This window comes from Naumovozyma castellii, chromosome 3, assembly GCF_000237345.1.
Source record: "Naumovozyma castellii chromosome 3, complete genome".
Classification (NCBI taxonomy): Eukaryota; Fungi; Ascomycota; class Saccharomycetes; order Saccharomycetales; family Saccharomycetaceae; genus Naumovozyma; species Naumovozyma castellii.
The window spans coordinates 135,587-158,910 of NC_016493.1; the positions used below are offsets into that span (position 1 = coordinate 135,587).

General features: G+C 36.1%; 11 protein-coding genes across 11 annotated transcripts; 4 read left to right on the forward strand and 7 right to left on the reverse strand.

Annotated features, from left to right (window-relative positions):
• Positions 1–611: 611 nt before the first annotated feature.
• Positions 612–2,093, forward strand: CUS1 (U2 snRNP complex subunit CUS1; the record flags this gene model as incomplete). The annotated part of the gene is made up of 1 exon (XM_003675388.1): positions 612–2,093. One exon carries the CDS (start codon positions 612–614, stop codon positions 2,091–2,093), a length of 1,482 nt encoding a protein of 493 aa, XP_003675436.1.
• Positions 2,094–2,340: 247 nt separating this feature from the next.
• On the forward strand, positions 2,341–4,368 carry RNT1 (ribonuclease III; the record flags this gene model as incomplete). Its single annotated transcript, XM_003675389.1, has 1 exon — positions 2,341–4,368. One exon carries the CDS (start codon positions 2,341–2,343, stop codon positions 4,366–4,368), a length of 2,028 nt encoding a protein of 675 aa, XP_003675437.1.
• A 216-nt stretch (positions 4,369–4,584) lies between these two features.
• NCAS0C00800 (uncharacterized protein) lies at positions 4,585–8,664 on the reverse strand (the record flags this gene model as incomplete). The annotated part of the gene is made up of 1 exon (XM_003675390.1): positions 4,585–8,664. One exon carries the CDS (start codon positions 8,662–8,664, stop codon positions 4,585–4,587), a length of 4,080 nt encoding a protein of 1,359 aa, XP_003675438.1.
• Positions 8,665–10,441: 1,777 nt separating this feature from the next.
• On the reverse strand, positions 10,442–10,906 carry TAF9 (chromatin modification protein; the record flags this gene model as incomplete). Its single annotated transcript, XM_003675391.1, has 1 exon — positions 10,442–10,906. One exon carries the CDS (start codon positions 10,904–10,906, stop codon positions 10,442–10,444), a length of 465 nt encoding a protein of 154 aa, XP_003675439.1.
• A 538-nt stretch (positions 10,907–11,444) lies between these two features.
• On the forward strand, positions 11,445–11,900 carry MBF1 (multiprotein-bridging factor 1; the record flags this gene model as incomplete). The annotated part of the gene is made up of 1 exon (XM_003675392.1): positions 11,445–11,900. The coding sequence occupies one exon, from the start codon at positions 11,445–11,447 to the stop codon at positions 11,898–11,900; it is 456 nt and encodes a 151-aa protein (XP_003675440.1).
• A 224-nt stretch (positions 11,901–12,124) lies between these two features.
• Positions 12,125–13,345, forward strand: RNA1 (GTPase-activating protein RNA1; the record flags this gene model as incomplete). Its single annotated transcript, XM_003675393.1, has 1 exon — positions 12,125–13,345. The coding sequence occupies one exon, from the start codon at positions 12,125–12,127 to the stop codon at positions 13,343–13,345; it is 1,221 nt and encodes a 406-aa protein (XP_003675441.1).
• A 60-nt stretch (positions 13,346–13,405) lies between these two features.
• On the reverse strand, positions 13,406–14,494 carry RNH1 (RNA-DNA hybrid ribonuclease; the record flags this gene model as incomplete). The annotated part of the gene is made up of 1 exon (XM_003675394.1): positions 13,406–14,494. The coding sequence occupies one exon, from the start codon at positions 14,492–14,494 to the stop codon at positions 13,406–13,408; it is 1,089 nt and encodes a 362-aa protein (XP_003675442.1).
• Positions 14,495–15,072: 578 nt separating this feature from the next.
• On the reverse strand, positions 15,073–15,756 carry TRI1 (Tri1p; the record flags this gene model as incomplete). Its single annotated transcript, XM_003675395.1, has 1 exon — positions 15,073–15,756. One exon carries the CDS (start codon positions 15,754–15,756, stop codon positions 15,073–15,075), a length of 684 nt encoding a protein of 227 aa, XP_003675443.1.
• Positions 15,757–15,936: 180 nt separating this feature from the next.
• FUS2 (Fus2p) lies at positions 15,937–17,940 on the reverse strand (the record flags this gene model as incomplete). Its single annotated transcript, XM_003675396.1, has 1 exon — positions 15,937–17,940. The coding sequence occupies one exon, from the start codon at positions 17,938–17,940 to the stop codon at positions 15,937–15,939; it is 2,004 nt and encodes a 667-aa protein (XP_003675444.1).
• Positions 17,941–18,184: 244 nt separating this feature from the next.
• On the reverse strand, positions 18,185–21,274 carry PEP5 (tethering complex subunit PEP5; the record flags this gene model as incomplete). Its single annotated transcript, XM_003675397.1, has 1 exon — positions 18,185–21,274. One exon carries the CDS (start codon positions 21,272–21,274, stop codon positions 18,185–18,187), a length of 3,090 nt encoding a protein of 1,029 aa, XP_003675445.1.
• A 324-nt stretch (positions 21,275–21,598) lies between these two features.
• Positions 21,599–22,345, reverse strand: RPS10B (40S ribosomal protein eS10; the record flags this gene model as incomplete). The annotated part of the gene is made up of 2 exons (XM_003675398.1): positions 21,599–21,864; positions 22,300–22,345. 2 exons carry the CDS (start codon positions 22,343–22,345, stop codon positions 21,599–21,601), a joined length of 312 nt encoding a protein of 103 aa, XP_003675446.1.
• Between the last annotated feature and the right edge of the window lie 979 nt (positions 22,346–23,324).

Here is a 23,324-nt window from a genome sequence, read left to right on the forward strand (position 1 = left end):
CCTTATTTTCTTTTAGGAAGTAAAGGCTGTGTAAGAATGGTTAAGTAGCAGACCTAATTTTACCGTTGCAACTCAGAATTGGTCAAGTTTTTAAATAAGACAAACACATTTGAAAAGGAAGGAAAGAATATAACAAAAAAATGTTAAATGTTACTAGGTATATATGTTGTAAATGATTATTTCATATAAAGAAAGCAAATGTACTTCCAATATACCCCAACATAATCCCCCTACCTTCTTTATTACTACGAAAGTAACACTTATTTTTTAAAGGTTTGAGCATAATAAACATTGGCTCAAAGTTAATTTAATGAAATTAGGTGTCTGCTTGTATTATACATAAATTGGCACTCAAGTTTGATTCAATTTATATCTAGTATCAACACTTTGTATATGGCTTGATTACTGACATAGATTTTCTGCCAACAAATGTCAGGGCCTCTACAGCCCTCCTTATTTTTTACCCTAAGTTTGCCTAGTATGTATTTCAAACCCTAACATAACAACTAACAATATGGCATCGTAAACCAGCAAACTCAAAGAGAGCAGTGCAAGATTCAAGTCGAAAGAAGACCACCAAAGGCCAAATAACCTAATCAAGAAAACATATCATGGCTCGGAAATCAAAAAGAGGCTTGAAGAAGGAGCCTACTACAATAGATGCCGACAAAATTGAGCTTTTAAAGCTGATAGACTCAAGAGCTAACGTTATTACCACCAATAAAAACAGGAAATCAAAGAATAAGAATAAGATATCTAAAAAGGAGACCGCATCGAACAACTCCATCAATAAAGAGTTCTTGGAAAAGCAATTTTCCTCCGTCTTTAAGAAGTTCGAAACACCGACTGAAGCTGATAATAATGAATCAAAATCAAATGAACAACGAAATCTAAATCATATCATAATTGAGCATAAAAAACCACTTAATGAAAAACCAAAGGTGGAGCTTTCCAAAAATAAGCTACGTAAGATCTCGAAACCTACTTTATCACAGCTGAAAAGTTCCGTGGCGTATCCACAACTTATTGAATGGTTCGACTGTGATTCTACATCGCCTTATCTTTTAACAAAAATAAAGACTTCCAAAAATGTGGTCCCTGTACCATCGCATTGGCAAATGAAAAGAGAATATTTATCTGGGAGGTCATTATTGACAAAAAAACCTTTCGAATTGCCCGATATTATAAAACAAACTGATATTGAACAAATGAGAGTAACTTTACCGTCTAATGAAAATATGTCAGGGGCTGAGGGGGATGAGAAGGAGAAATCTTTGAAAGAAATGAGTAGAGCCAGGGTACAACCAAAGTTAGGTCAATTAGATATTGACTATAAAAAGTTACATGATATATTCTTTAAATTAGGATCTACTTGGAAACCTGGTATTCTTTTGCCATTTGGGGATATGTATTATGAAAATAGAAATTTAACTGAGGAAACTGAGTGGAAGAAGCTTGTTAAAACCAAAAGACCAGGGAAGCTTTCTAAAGAACTGAGAGACATCATGAAATTGCAAGACGGTCAGCTCCCACCATGGTGTGTAAAAATGCAAAAAATTGGCATGCCACCAGCATATCCTGGTATGAAAGTCGCAGGCATAAATTGGGATATTTCCAATTTAAAGGATGGAGTATATGGGAAGCTTACTACAGTGGCAGGAACTAAAAGAAAAACCGCTTATTTTGGCCAGATTATTTCCTTTGATACTTTAGAAAGTGACGTTGAAGATGAAGGGGAAGAAGAAGAAGAGGAGAAAATCTTTGAGAAAACCCAATTAATAGACAAGAAATCTACTGAGGTTAACACAGGGAGGAATGCCGACGCAACGACCCCATTTGGAACGATTGAAGAAAATACAGGTGTGCCAAGAGAAAAGAATACCACCAATACATCACCGAAGCAATTATATAAGGTCTTAAAAGAAAGGGAAGTCTCAGCTACAGCAACTCCTTCATATATAATAACAGGAGATAGTGATACCAACATTTCGGAGAAATCACCGATTATACCACAAAGGGCAAGAGAAGAAGAAAATGAAAAGGAAAAGGAAAAGGAGGAAGAGGAAGAAGACATTAAGAGTTTCAAATTTTGATATTATAGATTATAGTGCTTGAATATAGTTCTTAACCTAGTAGCATTTATACATAATAACGTCATATGGATCATTGACCAGGATTTTAAGCGCTGTGAAATTTTTCAAATTTAGGCTCATCGAAAAAAATTTCAATACTATAAAATTGAACAATGCACACGATTCCTAAACATCAATTGATAATATACAGAGAAGCATCCCTGTTTTAAGATAAACTGTTGCCATTTATCAAAGCTAGAAGAAAAGAATGGCGTTACTTGAAAGTGGGATCCCAGTAGCCACTCTCAACAAGAAGGCTTCCAAAGGTAAGAAAAGAAAACATAGTTCTCAAGACGAAGAAGAAGTTTTTGACCCTTCTATAACAAAAATAAGAGACTCTACCGTTGAGAAAAAAAGGAAGAAGAAAAGTAAAAAGTCAAAGGTAAGTAAAGAGGAACATGAGCCAGATAAATCAGATAGTGCCTCTAAAAAGAAGAAAATAAACGGACACAGAGCAGAACACGAAACAGACCATATCTCTAAGAAGAAAAAGAAGAGTAAGAAAAAAGAGGACAGTGCAAATCTGAAAGGAGAATTGAATCATATCCTAAAAACGGAAAAAAATGAAGAACATAAAAAAAACAAAGAGTCTGGTCTTATTCAAAAAGGGACCGTGAATGAAAACAAAGTGAAAGAAGAACTAACTAACTCTTCAAAAAAGGTAACTACAAAGGAAGACAAATCAGAAAATGAACTAGACCATGTTTCCAAAAAGAAGAAGACCAATAAGAACAAACAAGCATTAGCTAGCAAGGAAAAGGGCGAGCCATCAAAACCAGGGTTTTCTTATAAATATGCTGAATCTGTTCAAATTGAGCATGCTGTCACAAAGTTTTTGGAATCATATAAGACGATTCTGGAATTATCGCCTAATTTAAAGCTTTATAATCAAGCAAAGAAAATACAAGGTGCATTAGATTTACCAATCACGCAGGCCTTCTCAAGACCATATCTGAAATTAGGAGCTGAATTAAAGTCGATAGGGGAACTAAAAAAAGAACCCTTTTTAAATGAGATTGTTAATTATAGTTCAAAATACAACCCGTCAAAGTCATCTCCGATCCTAAGTAGATTAGAAAATGATGATGTTGATAAATTGTCTGATTACTCTCCTACACTCCAACAAAATAATACAGAACTGGACGCACTCAATGACGATGACGATTACGGGGATGATTACGTTCCAGCACCTGTTACTGAAACCAAGAATGAGTCAAATTCACCTGAGGAACAAGGCATACCAAAAATGCCTGAAATTAAAGATCCTGCTATAAGGGCAAGGGTATTTCTTCATAGTTCTATGCTTAACAGTAAAAATTTCTTAACAATAAGAGATAAAGTTGGTGGTACCAACGAACGGTTAGAATTTTTAGGTGATTCTATTCTTAACACGGTAATGACTATGATCATATACAACAAATTTCCTCATTATAATGAAGGAGAATTATCACGATTAAGAGTGGAATTAGTAAGAAACGATTGCATAAAAAAATGGTCTTTCATGTACGGATTTGACAAAAGGTTGAAAATTGGTAATACATTCACTTATGACAGTGCTCACACAGATAAAAAATTGATTGCAGACACCTTTGAGGCATATATTGGTGGTTTAATGGAGGAGGATCCAAAGAAAAATTTACCAAAGATCAGAAAGTGGCTACAAAAACTAGCTGAACCAGTTATCGAGAAACTGAACAAATCATTCGAGATCGCCAACGCGACGCAAGCCCAGAGTGAAGATGTTAACGCAAAACGATTATTATACTCATTGATAGGCTACGCCGCCCTCAACCTACATTATAAAACAGTACAATCGCCAATAGGCAAACCTAGTGGTACCACCGCCATTGTGGAATGTAGGATAGGTGATGGCACAGTCCTTGGAAGGGGTGAAGCACAAAATGTGAAATTAGCAGGTACAAAAGCAGCTGAAGATGCTTTGAGCAAAAAGGAAATGATTGAATTTTATGCCCAAAAACGTGCAGCAATTCCGAGATGGGTATCTGTTAACAGACCACAGTCGAATACCAAAAAAAATAATAAGAATAATGATGTTACTACTCAGACAGCACTTAAGAATACAAACTACTCAAATGGGGAGGGCAAAAACCTCAAAACTTCAGAGGGGAATGAGTTGGTCAGACCAAACAATGACGGAGCAAGTAACGTGAAGGACATAAATTTATCATCAAAGGCGATCAAAGTAACCTCAGATGGTCGTCTGATATTTGATTAATATATATATATATATATATAATGGCATAATAGAACTTTTGCATAGAACATACTCCTCCTAAGAATTTAAAATAGGTAATGATTCTTTCTTATGTGGTTGCGTTTATATAACAATCAATATCCCATTTTCCCATTCATTACTTCAAGTCCAATATGTAAAATAGCGCACACCAAAGTTTTCAGAGATTACAGATATTAGCTTGCTTAAATTTGAACACTAAAGTAAATCTGAAAGAGGCACTTTATTACCTTTATGTTTACTTGGAAATTTCCCCTTGATCTTCCTTTTAGGTTTATCGAGATTATCTCCCGATATTATATCCGGCATTTTTGTAGAGCTTTCATAGATCATTTTCAATTCATTGCCCAACTGTCTTTTACCTCTTTTCTTCTTGTGGCTGGAATTCAAAGTTTTTTGCAATCTTGTACTCTCTTCAGCAAACCATTTTTCAAACTCCTCCGCAGCTACTTTCTCTTCCAGTTTCTTCACTAATTCAGTGGCGTCAGATGTAGGGCGGCTTCCAAGAGTATCTTGTAATTCATAATTTGCTAATTTATAAGGAAGATGCGTTCGAACATTGTCTGAATTACCTTGGATTGTAAGCGAGGCGTCACCTACAACCGTAGATGTTGATTTGTCTTTTCTTTTTCTGGGAGTTTTCAAATCTATAATATCATCATCTAATAATGACGGTAGCGAATTTTTTTTTGTATTGGATGAAGTTGGGTTTTCTTTAGTTATTCGATCGTGTTTCCACACCTGTTTTCCTTCAGGTTCTCTATCAGATGTAATTTCGCTTCTAATATTCTGCTTTCTTTCTTTTTGAGAGTACTTTTTGAATATACCTGCCTTTTTGTTATTAACGTCTGTTTCCGGGGCTGTCTCCCTCTCCTCATTTCCCTGAACCAGCAGTGATGGTAAATTCACGGGGCTGACGTCCGATTGATGTAAAACAATCTTGGCTGGTGATATATTAACACTCTGATTAGAATGTAGTGTTTCTGGCACTTTTTTGGTCAAGTCCCCAATTTTTTTCTTATCTCGTTTACTAACTGGTATAAATTCTTCATCTGTAGTTCCACTAGAACCTGGCTCATTCTTGTCCCAGACCGAACTTGTTCCTGCAGAGCCAGAAGTTTTTTGATTATTTTGTAGATGTTTCACATTTAGATTCTTGATTAATTGAGGATTCTTGTGAGTCTCAAGAACTGATGATCGCCGCCTGGAATTTTCCATCGAAGTCTTTGTATTAATGTTTTTAAGTTTTAAGTCAAATACTGGTTCGAATTTCGAACTTTTTGAAATAAAATTCTCGTTAAAATACTGTAAATTACTTTTAAAAATATTCAACCACGGGATAGAATCATCTCTATACCACGTTAAATATTGAGAAATTATACTTGTTGACTGAGATTTCAAATCTCTCAGTGTGTTTTCTAAATTATTCCAGATTATGGTAGTAAAATGTTGATGAATTATGGGTAAGTTATCCCTAACAAAGAGTATCCCTAAATGTGTACAAATAAACAATGTACAATTCAAGACCAGTACTTTACAGTCCGAATAGTGTGCGTTTATCAATATGGGAATAACTGTTTCTCCATTGATAAAATTAGAAATTATTGCCTCAAGGTATGACTTGAATGATTCAAAGGAAAACTCATCCGTGATAGATAGGATGTCCAGTAATTTCTGTAAGTTTTCCGAAAATGTTCCTGTAAAACAACCTTTAAATATATCACAATATTGTGTGCCATAGATATATTTAAGTAGATACGTGAAATGATCTGTATTGATGTGCTGAAGGTTAACTTCAACACAACCAGATTCATCAATAGTTTCATATTTGCTTCGTAGGAGATTTGAAAAGAAAAGAGAACCTGTTCTCAATATTAAGGAATGTGCGTGAATTTTACCATCTTTTAATATAATAACAACATCCGGTTTCTCAAAGGAGTATTGTTTTACTTGCTTAGGAGGTTCCAAAATCATTGACAATAGAGAATTTGTAGCGTCAAGTAAAGCTGAGCGATAAGGCGATCCATGTATCATTTCCACTAATAAAGAATAAGCTTTTTGTTCTGATGGTATCTCATTAGTATAGAGAAAGTGAAGTAGTTGCTTCAAAACGTCATTAAAAGCCAAATAATCTCGCTCTCTTTCAATGAGGATAACCCATTCGCGCTGATCAAAATCTGAGTTTAATCTTAATGAGACTTTTACGTTTTTAAATGAAAACTGGTTTTCCTCGTGTAGGGATCTCACAAAGGATTTGCATTGACTACTTAACACCAATTTATGGCAGTATGCCACCGTAGCCCCTGTCTCTTTATCGACAAATTCAACGTCAAACGTTTTGTCCTTTTTGAGATTATACGCTTTTCCCACTCGAGGTAAATTCTCGTTACGCCAGCTTGTGTGCAACGATTTCTTCTTTTTGTTACTCAAATACCTATCCCTTTGAAATGGGTGGCTGATACCTCCATACATAATATCATCTTTTGAATAACTTGTTCTGCAAAAGGGAGAATACTGTGAGAAATTACTAATAACACCATCCATAGGATATAAAACTGGTGTGTTTTGTCCTTCCTGTTTCAGAATAATAATAGAATCCATCGCAGAGTCACAAGCAATATCGATACATTTACCGGAGGTAAGCTTGCTGCTATACATCTTTTCAAAAGAGCCATTTAAAGCTGAATTAGAGAATACTTCGCCTGCAATAGTGCACAATATCAGAGCACCATTTGAACCTACATTAAATGTATGACAGTTTCGTGATCTCCAGTTCGGTATCCATGCCAATGAAATTGGTAGATTATTTGAAAATTTGGACCACATTTCTTGTGATTCCTTTTTAGTATTAAGAATTCCAATCCTACCACATTGATATTGGAATGCAATATTATTACCATATGCGTTGGTACATTTCATATCAACAACATTGCTTGGTATTTCTCGTGGCGTAAAATGATCAAACACATCTAGTTCGTTGAAACTGCGAGCCTTGGGAAGTACTATCTTGAAAGTTCTTGTGCAATAATTTGACAAAACATGCAAAACATTTCCTTGAGTTCTAATAAAAGTAACAAATTCGGTACAAACCACTTGTACAACCACCAAATGCGACATATTTATTATTAAAGGTTTCGGTACAATATATCCTTCCCAATTCTTGTACGGAATATTTGATGTAATATGTTTTGGTTTACTATTACCCATTTGGCCCACATTTAACCCCCAAATATATACCATATTATCCTGGGAAACGGCACACGAATGGATTTTTGAACATGCAATGATTTTCAATTTAATATTTTCAAAATAAGGTATTCGTTTAGGAGAAGGATTGCATACATTTTCCAAGATAGTGTTCTCATTGTGCTGCTTTGTTGGGTATCCTAATTGATTGTAACCATTCCAACCCCATGAGTACAAATTACTTTCACCATCTAACAGTAATGTATGGTGATCACTCGTCCTAACTAAATTTATATCAATGTCATTAAGATCCATAATTTCCGCATAGTTTGCTTGAGAAACGTTGTCAGTGTTATGATTCCCTAATCTTCCTCGGGTTCCATTCCCGCATGAATATACCTTATTATCAGTGGTTACGAGGATAGAATGGTACCTTGTCATTAGAATATCTTTGAATCGTACTGGATTATAGTTTGTTAAATCTGTGTGATGTTGTAATTGATTAATGTGTAATTGAAAAAGTTTCTGTCTATTATCTTTATTACCAGTTCCTAACTGACAGTGAATATTGGACCCCAAAGTAAGTATATGTGTTCCACCATTTTGGTATTGGGATTGAAATTCGTTCTTATCCATGGGTAACTTCATAAAATCAGATTTAATTTTCCAAGGTATATTGTCATCATCGTTGTCCCATGTGATTAGAGTGGTAAGACTTTCGTTTCGAGTTAGAATATTATCTTTATTGTAAGCGATAAATTTGGGATATTTCCTTATTGACCTCCTTAATTCTATATTGTATAGTTCTAATGGTGTGAGTCCTTCACGATCCATTTGGTTAAGTACGTGACCACCATACTTATGTGATAAATATTCCATTTCATCCTGCCATATTTTAAATAATTGGAAAGATTTCCTTAGGTGACCCTCTCTTAATGTGACATGAAGGGGACTATACCCACTCTCCAGTTCATGAGAATAGAGATCGATGCTCCTCAAATTATCCAGATTGGGGAGACAACTAGCTAAGTATGATATGTCTCTACCGAATACATCTCTCCGGTCAGCATGATGGCGCTTCTTATTGGGCATATTTCTGAGATACTCGTTGCAATACCACCAAGAATGGAAGATGTATGGTATTTAACCCTATTGGACACTTAATATATGTCAAGAGTATGCCTTTGGGACGTAAATCTAACGTTACCATACTAGCTAACATCTTAAACATTGGAAATCTTTGGTGTCTGGGTGTCATGCTATTATGATGTCTGAATCAAATACTAAAATAAAATAAAACAAAACCCAAGATTGCTTTAATGTCCTGTAAGTGTACTTTGTTTAATAAATATAAAATACATAGAGATGGGGGTATTTAAAATAACATCCAAACCGCACCACCAACAAATATACCTAGAATAACGGCGGTGACAATGGCAGCTCCCGCTCTATCACCTTGAGTAATCTTCAATTTATTTTCCAAGACGTTCGTTGTTGTTGAATTCAAACCAGCGCTGGCATCACCTTCTGATGTTCCACCTGTGTTTGCCGTCAATGGAGCCGGTCTATCATGAATCAATAGATTTGACATTATTTCTAGTGCGTTCATTTGTTCACCCAACCCATAATAACCATCATTGGAACCCTTGGTCCAATCCAACCCACACGTATGACCGTCTTTACCACCAGTACATGATGTAGCGGCGGCCTCTGCACTTGCCTTTATCAATGGATCTATGGTTTCTGCGGTAAATGGTGCCAGAACACTTGTGAATCCCAGCATACGAGAAAATATACTCTTGAAACATCTTTGATCATTATTACAAGTGTTGTAAGATTGACATGCACTTTCCAGCATGACATTATCCTGGAAGAAGTACTCCTGTGCACCTGCTAGGATCTTGTTCACCCTTGTTTCCCAAGTGGATGATCCATTAGTGGCATTGTACATGTAAGCACATCCACCAAGAACCACACCATGATTATAAGTCCATTCCAAAGTGGTAATATCAGTACAATTTTCATCAATATCTGCACCATCAAACACATTTGCCTTATCATTCAAAACAATGTAATTAATATCCACCATCCAATCAAACACTTTCTCTGCTACATCCAAATAAGTTTGGTTCCCCGTGTATCTGCCCAATCTGGCGGCCATTTGGAACAAACACGCGTTAGCAATGGTATTCTTGTAATTGTACCCACTATTCCACGTAAAGATTTGCCATCTAAGCCCACCACCACAATGGTCAGGGTCCCAACGAGCATACATAGTATTAAACACGGCTTGAGCCATGGCTAACCAACCGGGGACACCACTCTTATTTGGGGCAGTGAAGTTTCTCTCGACGGCATCCATAATGGTGAGCCCCCAGACCCCTTGATCATCATTCCCCTCCACCATACTTTGATTAGAAGGGATATAGTCGTAGTTGTCCCCCGTTTGAGCGACGAGGGCATCCATTAATAGTGATTCGAACGTGTTATTTTCACAAAGATACATGTTTTCTAGCATACCACCAAAGGCGACCCCACCATTCCACCAATAGTAAGGGGGCTGGAACATCCCGACGGCCCCACCGTACCTTTCACCTTCGTAGTAATCTAGCATCCCCTTCTGGATCAATGCTGTAGCGGCGCAAATGGAGTCCTTAGAGGTGACGTCCAGGTCTATGGACTGGACCAGGAGCGGCAGCAATAGCACAAACGATATCCATACGTGTAGCATTGTATTGTTGCCTTGTGTTGTTGTTTGTATACGGTAGTATTATAGCTGTTCATTACGTACTAGTTAAATATATATATATATATATAGTTTCAGTATAGAAGAAGCGTTGAAAAAAAAATTGATACAAGCCTCATTATTTCACTCGTTAGTATGGTCGTCCTTGGTCAAAGTCCAGTCCTTAGCGGTCAAACAGTACTTCTCTGGCGGTAGACGGACCCCCCATGCGCCCATAACTTGGGGCAATGATTTCTTGTTTCTTTCCTGGGCCAATTGTAGTAGTAGTTCCTTTGGAGCGGTGGGTTTGAATTGGTATTGCGTTCTTGAAGCGATGGCGAGCCGTATGTCCTCCACTGTGAGGCCCTTGGCACCACCGGTGGCGGACGTAGTGTTGCCTGTCGTCGTATCGGAGGGTCCTGCTGCAGAATGGTCGTTGTATACCATGGCATCCTTGAGTATGCCTCTTGCGTAGCGGTGAGCAAAGTCCATGAGTTGGAGCGGCACCTGGTCCTCGTATTGGTGGATGGATTGCGCTGCAAGCAGCAGATGGAGAAGACGGACGTCTCTGGGGGTGTCCTCCTGCGTGGTGGTGGTCGTGGTAGTCATGTGTGTGCGTGTTTGGTTGTGCTGTGTGCTGTGGTTATAGAGAAGTGCTAGTTGTTTGTATTTTTCACTTTTTCAGTAGGCGAAATTTCGTGTCACTATTGATGTGTCGTCGTAACATAACGATGGATAAGATAACGCAAGCAACTGTTAGGGAAGTGATGGCACAAGATAAGAGCTAATCGAGGTTGATTAAGATGGAAGAAGATGTACCTAATTGCGACAATTCTGGAAAATAGGGAAGGCGAAGCAACTGTGTCGGGACAATTACACGCACCACAGGCGAAGAGTCATGGATATGACACTCCATACACTATAACTAGATCTGTAGTGAATAGTGGAGTACAGTACAGTATAGTATAGAATAGTATAGTATAACTGTTGAATATAGAATCTTGCTGCGCTTACCCGGCCAGCACGTGACTGATCGATTTCAGGTGGCAAATAAATTCGTCAAAAAGAAGAAAGCTCCTTGCCATTTTACGTTCTACTACTGACTACAACCAGCTAACCAACACCAAACTAAACTAAACAAGCAAATATGTCTGACTGGGATACCAACACTGTTATCGGCCAAAAGGCCAGAGCCGGCGGGTCTGGGCCAAGAGCCAACGTCGCCAGAACTCAAGGTCAAATCAACGCCGCCAGAAGACAAGGTCTCGTCCTCTCCGTCGACAAGAAGTACGGATCCACAAACCAAAAGGGAGACTCCGAGGGCCAAAGATTGACCAAGATCGACCGTGAGACAGATATCGTCAAGCCAAAGAAACTAGACGCCAACGTCGGGAAGACGATCGCTAGGGTCAGAACCGAGAAGAAATTGTCTCAAAAGGATCTCGCTACCAAGATTAACGAGAAACCTACTGTCATTAACGACTACGAATCTGCAAGAGCCATTCCAAACCAACAAGTCTTGGGGAAATTGGAAAGAGCCTTGGGTGTCAAGTTGAGAGGGAAGGATATTGGACAACCTTTATTCGGACCAAAGAAGAAGTAAATAGCTTCGTCCGCTCTTCGTACTGTTGCATGATATAATGACATTCTTAATATACCACACACCGTGGTAGTTTATCACATATATATAGACCTTATATACCATTTATAATGTTGAAACGTTTTTTTTTGCTTGTTTTTTTTTTTTTCCGCTGAAACAATTAAATAAATTGTAACAAAGAATATTCTGTTATCACCATCGTAAACATACCGAACAAACCACTGATAATGGCCTCTTTAAACTTCACTCCCTCCTACAAGGAATCAGAAACTTTTTCTCTAGCCAGCAAGGCCTTAAAACTAACCACAAGAGAAGATATACAACCACATTTGGATGATCTCGCCAAATTAACCAAGATCACCAAATTGGACCTCTCAGGTAACACTCTCGGAACAGAAGCCTCTCTTGCTCTCTCTGAATTCATCTCCTCCCATGACTCCATTAAATTGCACATTCAAGAAATCAATTTCGCAGATCTATACACCTCGAGATTAGTGGACGAAGTGGTCGCCTCATTGCATCATTTATTGCCCGTCCTACTCACATGTCCTCATTTGGAAATATTGAACTTGTCAGATAATGCATTCGGTTTGAGAACCATCGAATCCCTGGAATCATATATCGCACAAGCGGTTCATTTGAAACATTTGATCCTAAGTAATAATGGGATGGGTCCCTTCGCTGGTGAAAGAATCGGGAAGGCACTCTTCAAATTGGCTGAGTTGAAAAAGACACAAAAGAAACCCATGTTGGAAACTTTCATCTGCGGGAGAAATCGTTTGGAGAATGGTTCCTCTTTGTATTTGGCATTAGGGTTGAAAAATCATGGTGATGGGTTGAAAGTGGTGAAATTGTACCAGAATGGGATTAGACCTCGTGGGATAATGAACTTGTTGCATTACGGGTTACAATATAATAAAAAATTGGAAGTGTTGGATTTACAAGATAATACTTTCACTGAAACGGCATCCACTCTGTTAACTGAATATTTACCTCAATGGCAAAATTCATTGGTTGAGTTAAATTTGAATGATTGTTTATTGAAGGGGAAGGGTGCTGATAAAGTGTTTAAAGTTTTCCAAGATTACAAGTTTGAAAATTTACAAAGATTGAAATTGGAATATAATGAAATTGAACAGGATACTATTGAGGAAAGATTAATTCCAGCTTTGGAAAATGATCATTTCCCAAAATTGCAAATTTTAGAATTAAACGGGAATAGATTAGATGAAGATTCAGAGGCATTAGATGTTTTGCAAGCACGTTTTGAAGAAATGGAATTGGACGATTTGGAAGAATTAGATAGTGATGAAGAAGAAGAAGAAGAGGAAGAAGAGGAAGATGATAAGGAAACTTTCCAAGAAATTGACATTGAACCATTAGAAAAGGAATTGGCTGCAACCAAGATAGATGATCTAGCTGAAGCATTGTCGAAAACTACCATTTAAAAAGAATGTTGTTATTTTTCTGTACGTTTACTTATAGAATAAAAGTATAAAGTATATTAATCAATCCTTGGAAGCACCTTGTCTGGCTAATTCGTCAGCAATCTCATTACCAGGTTCACCGGCATGTCCCTTGACCCATTCAATCTTAAAATCACCACCATTATCGAATAAATCCTTGTTAACTTCATAATATTGCTTAACTTGGGCAAATTTTTCCACTAGGGGAACCACCAAATCACCGTTGGGCAAATCTTTCAATTCTTCCTTAGAATAACTACCGTATCTATCATTCAATAATTTGGCAGTGTATTCTGAATCTGTCTTAATTTGGTAATTGACTTTCTTCCCTTCAACACTTAAATTAGTCCAAACTGTATTCAAGGCTTCAGAAACGGCAAGCATTTCAGCTCTATTGTTAGTTTGGTTCCCACTTTTAACTCTAGCTGAAATATTCTTTTCAGGCTCATTCGGGAAATAAACACCATATCCAGCACGAGGAGATAAAGTACCATTGGACAAAGCTGATCCATCACAATAAATGTTCGATTTCTCAGAATATTTTGTAGATGTGGAAGGACGCGGAATTTGGTAAGTAGATTTGAAAGTGTTACTATTCATACCAATATGATCGTAATCAACTTGGGATGTATCACCTTTCATGAAACTTGTAGCACTAACTTTATCGTCAAATTTCTTGAAAGATAAACCTCTTTGACCATTGACGTATTCCTTACATTCATCCCAATTAGTAAATAATTTGCTACTAATATCAGGATTATTACTTTTCACAGAATAATACTTTTCCACTTTACCAGCTGGGGCACGCTTAGATGCACTCGAGAAAGATGGAGTAGAATAGGTTGGTATTGGATCGTAAGATGGGGTGGAATAAGATTCTGAATAACTTGAACTAGATGATCTACTACCGCTGCCACCACTAGTGCCATATGAGGTATTGGAGGATGAAAGTGCGGATCCAGAATATCCCCCACTACTATTGGAAAAAGCCTGCGCTTCAGCATAAGTATCAAATCTTTTATAGGTAGCACCACTATACCCATTAACTTGAGATTTACAATCGTTCCAATTACTATAAACACCTTCCTGCCTACCGCTTTGAACAGCATAATAACCTCCTTTCTTAGCCATTGTGCATGCTATTATCAATTTTCCGACCAAAGTTCTTTTAACACAACAGTGTATGAACGATCTACGTAAGACTTCAATAGTTTTGCTCAATGTCGTGACTTCAGTGTTGGAGAACTGTTGTCTTCTTATAAAAATGTAGAACCGATAATCCTTGTATCAGATTGATCGATGACATCGCATCTCTTTTAAATTTCTCAACAATGTGGATGCCGCTAATTGAGTCTATGACTGACAATTTAAGATTATTGATTCCTAAACAAAAGAAGTGAGAATATGAACCCCCATGTTATTTGCATTAATATACATAAAAATTCAAAACAACAATGAATCTGTATTTTCGTGATCCACGTTGTTGATCTGTCAATACGAAGTACAGAATATATTAGTAATAATACAAGTGTTTATATGAGATGCAAGATCAAAGAATAGTTACACGCAATACCTTTCTTCCTTGGATGGACTCAAAAATGTCTAGGATAAATAATCAAACGACGATATGAGTTTACACATGATAAAAATCAATTCCGTACAGTCCATGGTTACGACAACAATATTTCGTCGCCAGAAGACAGTTTCCTCTAATTGGTGGGATCGACAAGTTCATCCTTATTAAATAGATGCTTTGACAATATTTTATGCATTGAGAAAATGGTCATTTTTTTACCAAATACTGGTTCCATTAGTTCGTCACTTATAATCTCTCGACGATCACTTGGATTTTGAAGATTATGTTCCTTTATATAACTCCATACCATTTTTACCACCTGGGTTCTAGGAAGTTCCTTCTCACCTATAAGTTGCTGTAGTGGCTCACTTAATACGTACTTCTTCGCACTAATACTGTTGGAACCTTCAGCATCCTTTCTCTTTCTCTTCTTTTTCTTCTCCTTTCCATCTTCAGTTACCTTGGGTGAACTCTTCTTTTTAGACGTAGTACTTCTTGATTTTTTACGTAGCCTGGATTCGTCAGCTTCCTTTTGCAGTTGAAGTGCAAATTTTCTATCTTCATCTACTTGTCCTTCTTCAGACAGCGTAGGCGACCTCTCCACGGTTTGAGTGTTTGATGATTCTTTCACTTTGGGTCTATCTTGTAAAGCATTAAATCTCTCAATGATTAGATCGTTAACTGCCTTCCGTTGAGCATCCAAATCCACGTTGAATAGCTCTTGCAATGCCCTTCTGATTTTCTTGGGACTCACTTCATCGGGATTTGATGCACTCAGTATGGCATCTATCATGGAGACATATCTATCTAGCGACATCCGTACTATCTATACGTTGAGTTTACTATATTGATAACAGAGATCTATGTCAAGTTAGGATGAGTCCATTGATAGTAAACAAATAAAAATGTGTCTGTCATAAAAGCGACAGCTTAGAATTTTTGAAAACTGGAAACGAAATAAAATTATAACTTTATTAGATAGACGACAATACAAAATTCATAATTCAAATAGTTTACGTACTACTCTACTCCCACTGGGGTCGCCAGGGAAACTCCAATTTTCCCTTATTGCTCTCTTGGTATTATAACGTGATTCTGAAAAGGCCTCCAAAATATCGAAATTCTTTTTCTGTAACGAAGAAACATCCTGAGAGAGATCAGCTTCTCCTCCACTCATTGTTTCAAGATATTTTAACATAACTTGGCTATAGTTAATTACAACAACCTCAAAGATCCGATGAAAAAGATCAATGAATATTGGTAACTCGTCTGTCAATTGCCTTTGCATATTTTCAAAATGTTTTCCTATAACGTCCCTTTTCACATCGTGAATTTTTGTCTTCCTCTCCTGTAAATAAATCATATAATCTTTTTTTAAACTTTTCAAATCTTTCAACCTCAATTTTACAACTTCGCAATACTTCCCCATTCTTGCCAATGGGAGCAACACTGTGGTCTCTAAGTCAGTCAATTTCAAGATAGTCTCCTGTTCTTTTAATTTGAGAATAGTGTCCATATATCGTGAATATTTGGTATCATGGCTGTCATGTGGATGGTCAAAGTCTAACATCTTTTTCCAAGTTTTCCCAAGCCTTAAGTTAAAATCCAAAACAGCGTGGAAATCAAGATTTCCAATTAGTCCAACGAGTATTTTCAATTTCTTATGGATATGCTTAAATTTATGGATATGATCATTCAAGGTAAGTTGTGGCGGTTGAAAAACACTATCCTTGCATATATTTTCTTTATTTGAATGATCTTTTAAGTCAACTGAACCATTATTACTGGAGTAGTGACTAGATGAAGTAGATGCCACGGAAAGAGAACGACGACTCTGAAGACTTCCATAAGTGTTAGCTGCAAAACTATCTGTATAGGGAATGGCATCATTCAAAGGTGGGTATACAACTACTTGAGGTTGGTCATGTTTTGGTGAACAGATAGCATTATCATAACTTTGAATTATTTCATTTGGTGTAAGGCTAAAATTATACATCGTATTCCCATTATATTCATCTGCCTGTTCCCTAATATGCTTCTGGAAATCCTTGTACCGGTTTCTAGTTTCTATTAGTCTTTCATAATTACTCGTATGTGTGGCTTCTTTTGACGCCGAAATCAAGTCATTCAAGATTAATATCCACTCATTCACTCTATTTATTGGCCTTTTGAAAATATCTTCTAACTTTTGAAGATTTCCAATTTTAAGACAACTTTCATACCAAGCATTGAATAGATCACTATTATCCGACTTTAATTTTTTGAATAAGTTTAAGCGTTTTTCGTTCATGACAGAATAATTCAGATATGTGGACTTAATTCTTAGAAGATTGTTTTCGAATGGTTCCGCAATATTAAGTAAGCTTGAAGATATACTACCGTTTACCATTGAGGTATTGATAGTTCTCCAGGTCTCATTATCTAAGGCTTCTTGACTATTATTTTTTAACAACAGGTTTTTCAGAGATGTCGAGAAAATGATACTGATCGAAGAAATGGTGTCCAAATTGCCAAATAATAATAATTCTTCATTTGAATCCTTTCTAAGGAGTTTGTCTCTAAACGTTGTAATTTCATGTAGAGTCTTCCTATAGGCAGAATCGGCAATTGTGAGAAATTCAGCATATTCTAATTCTGATTCGTACAATCTTCGAATAATATCAAGTAAAGGAACAGTTGTACCTTCGTTTGTGGGTGTTTCTAACTGCACAACTTTTTGAAATCTGTCTAAATTTAAGGGTGAGTATAATTTTTTATTGAGAGGTTCTCCAATTTCACTAAGATCTAAACTTGCTGGTCTCTTAATGTTTTCGTAAAAGTTTGTGGTATCCTTTAAGTGAGAGCTAATTTTGGTTGAATTGTTTAGGACAGGAAACCTTGTGACATTCGGTAGTTTATTGTCATCACGGTGGAAGTAATCGTTTTTGTAGTCACGGATTGGGGTGAGTGAGTCCGTAGCAGGGTAGTGGAGATCGTCAAACAATTTTGAGGTTTTAAACATTTGTTGGGGTATTAAATATTAAGTTGTTATCTCATTTACCTATATTCCTTAAAGAACAGTGCATTTTTCATTTATATATTTGTATTTATATGTCTTTCTCCATTTTCTGTTTTTCATCTGTGTCGCGCTGACAGCGTCAAAAATGTTTCAGAAAGGTGACAAGTCAAAAAAACAAAACACCTAACTTACGTACAATTTTCAGAAGCACGTCCTATAGACCAGCGCCATAAACAATCTTTATCTTTTAAAGTAGTGATTGTGAGAATTCTAGCCCACCTCTACCGATGAAATCTGTTATCCCTTTAAAACGGTCATTTTTGCCGTCATTTTCTAATAAAATCTCTAATTGACCCTTTTTACGCGCGATCGCAGTTTGGGCTAAATATAGATTATTGGCTGTTTCCAACTCAACCATGCACTTAGGGCACTTGAACAGCTTTTCCCCATCCCTAGCAGAATTTTCCTCGTTTAGGCATCTTTGATGGTATATGTGGCCACATTTGAAAAATACTATTGGTAGATCGAGAACGCCGTTGCACATAAAACACTTTTGATTCTTGATCCCAATATGAATAGGTTCAGTGGTTTGTAATAGTTCCTTTAACTTATTATTTTTTTCTGTGAGCTCCTGTTGGTATGATTCTATTAACTTCCTATTTTTATTAATTTCTATTTCCTCCTTATTAACATAGTTAATTAGTAAATCTTGGACTAAACCAAATGTCGCTACGTTTGTAGTGGATAATACTTGAATAATTTCCAAAACAGACATCAACTCATCCTCGATGATTTTATTAAGCACCTCTTCCTTGAGCACCAATTCACCTCCAATTTCTTTAAGGATATGTTTGGAGGAAACAAAAAATATTAATGCAATTCTATTCAAACCCGGCTCTCGGGAAGAATATTTCTGGAAGAATTTAAAACAGTTCACGGCTGAATCTGTCAATGTCATAAATTTGAATAGACTAATGTAATCTAATTCATTCGGATTATTTCCAACAATCATGGGTTCTCCATCTTCCTCTTCGAGCATCGAATATGGATCAATTTTATTCATGTGTGATATCAACATCATCAACGAGTTATCAAACTGTTTATTTGTGGTGGAGGCTTGAGTTGCAGCTTCTTGTAGTGCCACCAACTCATTACTTTGTTTCAGGATCTTTCTTGCCCTTGATTTCCAATCATGTCGACGTTCTTCAATATCTGTGTTTGATAGATTCAAATATAAATCGTAAAGAGTTGTCAAAATGTCTTGCTTGTCATTGTTAAATCCCTCGTATCTTTGATAACTATCTAAACAAGCCTCCAAGAAAACAACAAACTCAAAGGGTTTCGAGAGGAAGGATGAGAACACAATTGATGGCTTCGGTGGATGATAGGTTGGGGTGTTTATAGCGTCCAGTGTATGCTCCTCAGAAAGCAATGGATTTACTGTCTTATTCATATAATTGAAAAATGTCGTATAGCTGTAAAAAACTTTTTTCAAATCACTAGTAGTAGTTTCATCAGGTGTAACTGGTTCGATGTTATCATCCCTATATTCTTTTGGTTTATACTTGCCGGTAAAGACGTCGATTAAAATGGCATTTGTCTCATTTGGAAGTTCTTGTAGTAAGGTCTTAGAATAGCTAACCAATGCTCTTAGAGTATCGTCGATTGGAAGACTTCTAACATACTCTAAGGCTCCTGATGGATCATTAAGAGTCGATAGAAGTATGCTCACTATGGTTAATGGATCTTTAGCGAACTTCTTTGCAAAAAAGTAGGCTTTCTTATTAAAGGCTGAATTTTTCAACAGTGTTACGATCAGGTAAAGATCAAAGACGGGTACATCAGAATAGAAATATTCTTCATCGTTCAAATCTTCGGCATTACCTGTTGCATCAAATGTTCCAGCTCTTGTGAAGTGCTGGAGAAAGTAATCCATGCCTTTCTCATCTTTCAACTTGATGAGGACAACAAGTAATAACGTCACATGATCCGAATTAGCAATATTCTTTTTGATCAGTGACCAGATAAAATCGGCTAAATTTTCAGTGTTATTTGTGTCTGGATTTCCATCTATACCAAATTTCGATATTACTTCACTTGTTTCAATGACATCGAGGCATTGAATGTATTCTTTAGTTGCATCATTTTTCTTCCCCTTTTTGTAAAGAAAGTCACCAAAACTTTTGTGAATTTTCTCTATTTCTAATGCGTTTAGATTATGTTGTTTTGATAGTGTTAATGCAAATTGGAAGGCCTCTTTCTGCATCAGAATATTAAGTTGTTCATGTATGCTCTTTTTTGTGATTCGATAAAGAACCCCCTCGGATGTTAACATAAATAATATATCATTCTTACCATCATTCACAAGGAATATATCGATGATAGCATGTGAGATATAAATACTCATAGATATTACCTGGTTCAACGTATCAATTACAATTACTCTGTTAAGAGTAGAAAATGAACCACCGTTTACAGAGATATTTTGAGTCTGTTTCTCTTCAATAACAAAAACTATATCATCTTTAGAAACTGGGAATATACGTTTCGGTACTGCAAGATCGGATAATATCTTATGCTTTTCCCCTGTCTCCTTGTAGAATTCAATAGAGTCATCTGTAAAACAAATATATTCATCTGTGAAAGGATTCAGACAACTACAATTTAAATCAACCCCCTTTTGGGCGTTCAGTATAAGATCAGGTGATCCTTTATTTCTTCCAGTTGTATTGAACAACAAAGTCCTGGATGTCGTTGATGCAAAACAAATACTTGCGTCACGATTAAGATTTAAAGATGTTATTGGTTCTTTCCCAGAATCCTCATAAATCATTCGCTGCCTTGACCCTCTATCTCTTGAAATATCGCCTCTTATTAGGATTATTTTCCCGTTTACATAACCCACAGCAATGCAAGATAAATCATTCGAAATTGAGATTACTGATATTGGGTACGTATTACTACCATTCTTTAATTCTACTAAAGAATGATATGAAGTTGGATTACTAGGAAGCTTATCCAATTTGTAAACTTTTATCAATGAGGGTTTTCCAATACATTCGCCAATTGCGACTAGAAATATTTTATCAATAACTTTTAAACACGTTATTTGATAATCTTCTTCAAATGCATTAAAATGATAGGTCACTTTTGATTCTGCCAAATTTATGAGTTTAATGTATGTTGATTTAACCGCGATGAAAAGCTCAGTTGCATCAACAGGGGCAGATGCGCATAATGTTGGATCTGAATAAAGTGGCTCGTCGCTCCCTAACTCTGGATCTTTAATTGGGACGCTCTCATAGAATTGAAATTGTCTCCAGTTTGATAGGGACATTGGTCTTTTTCTCTTATTCCTAAGTTTGATCTGAGCGGAATTGGTTCAGTACTCACCTGTTTTTAACACTATTTTCAATTTCCATTCATAGATGACAAAAACGTCGGACTAAGTAATTAAGCCGCCTTATTAATACTAAAGGTAGAAATAATGCGAAAGGGTTACCATACAATTACTTCGCATGGAGATTACTTTAAATTTGATTCTTTATTTTTATTAATTTTAAACAATATACATAGGATGTAAATGATTGACTCTACAAATCAGAGGAAGTGAATATCATAGAAAAGCGTTAAACACCATATAAGTATGGGTGCAAACCGCTTAGTATCTTCTTTGTGGTCTTTGGTTTTGAGATCTGTCTTGAATGTAAGTACCTGGAACAATGTGTTCTGGCAAGTTCAAGTATTCTCTCAAATATTCTACACCTTCTTCAGTCAAGGTGTAGTAGTAGTATTGCCATGAGAATTGAGTCTTGACGTAACCCTTAGAAGTCAAAGATTGCAAGGCCTTGATAACATATAAGTTCTTGGTGTCAATTTCTTCGTGCTTTGGTTGGTTGAAATCCTTCTTGGCAACAACAACACCTTCTGATTCAAATATTCATCAATATGATTATAAATAGTTAGTAAAAATATTCCCATTAATCTAAGAAAAGACCTATTGCACATTTAACATGGAATTGGAATAATATGTGTGAATATGGTATACTATTGATTCTTCCCTCAGTATGATGAGATATCGTGATATCTTCAACAAATTCAAAGCCCCAGTGGTTGGGTTATGCATTTTCAAGTCCAAGTGTTCACTGTTTACATGTATTTGTTGTCAATGTATATTCCTTTTCCTCAAATTATGAGCTCGTGCAACATCTAAAATACAGGCATCCTATAGATTTATTATCAACACTCAAAAAGCATGGACTTGTCCATTTTTTAAACTATATCTGGTCTCATAATATTCAAATTACCCATCTCAATTCATATGCTTTCTGGTCGGTCTTCTTGTTCAACTATTAAACATACCTTGGAACAAATATCTGTGAATCTTGGTTCTATCTTCCTTGGACATCAACATTTTGGCTGTTTTATTATTGGTCTATTTGCAAAACTGATTTTGGTCCAATATTATTATATTTCGTAATTCACTATTATACCTTGGTACAGATTTGAATATTTGGAAATATTGGTATTATTCTGGTTTTACCGAGTTCGCGCTGGAGAATTCCCAAAAAATTGAATTTTTCATAAATTTTCAAGGTAGAAATATCAAATTTTGTACTTTAAATCCGTACATCCAAAACAGTAAACCAGGTCTGGGTGTACAAAACAGTCACACCAAATTAAGCCAACTAACCAAACAGACGATAGCAACCAAGGAAAGACGCAACTTATTCTTATGCATAGTAAAAGTCTATCTTTTTAACTTAAAGGACTCTTCTGCAACTAGGTTCTTTAACTGGTAAGAAATTGCACATAGCTGACGTTAAAAGATAATATATAGGTGGAATTTCGGTAAGACCTTTTTTCATGTAATAATTAAGTTGTGCTTGCAAAGCTTCAATACTATAAAGTTTAAAGCCTTTTATTTTCATTACTTAGTTAAATATTTAAAATGAATTTTACCACAGAGTTTAAATTTAAAAATTAAAATTAAATAATACAAAAACTTTTAAAATAAAAAAATGATTTTAACTCAAAAAGTAAGCAACAGAAAGGCAAAACCATAAAAGTGAGCCTTTATGCAAGTAAATACCTGAATATCTCTATAATTGACAGCTTATTCAACTTTTATCAAAAAGTTTTTGTCAATTTAATTAAAGAAGTTTTTGTTTCCCCAAAATATCTCTAGTGCTAGTTTAGTTGAAAAAATACAAACAAATGCACCAAGCGGTTGGAAACGTTGGGTTTTCCTACCTATATTCATACTAACCTATTTTTTTTACGTCGGCGCTTAGACTTCAAAAAAGTAGTCAATAAACGTCTTAGACGATGTTCGGGGAATTTATTTTTTCGAAAATTTTTCAGAGATGAGATGAGCTGAGTTGAAA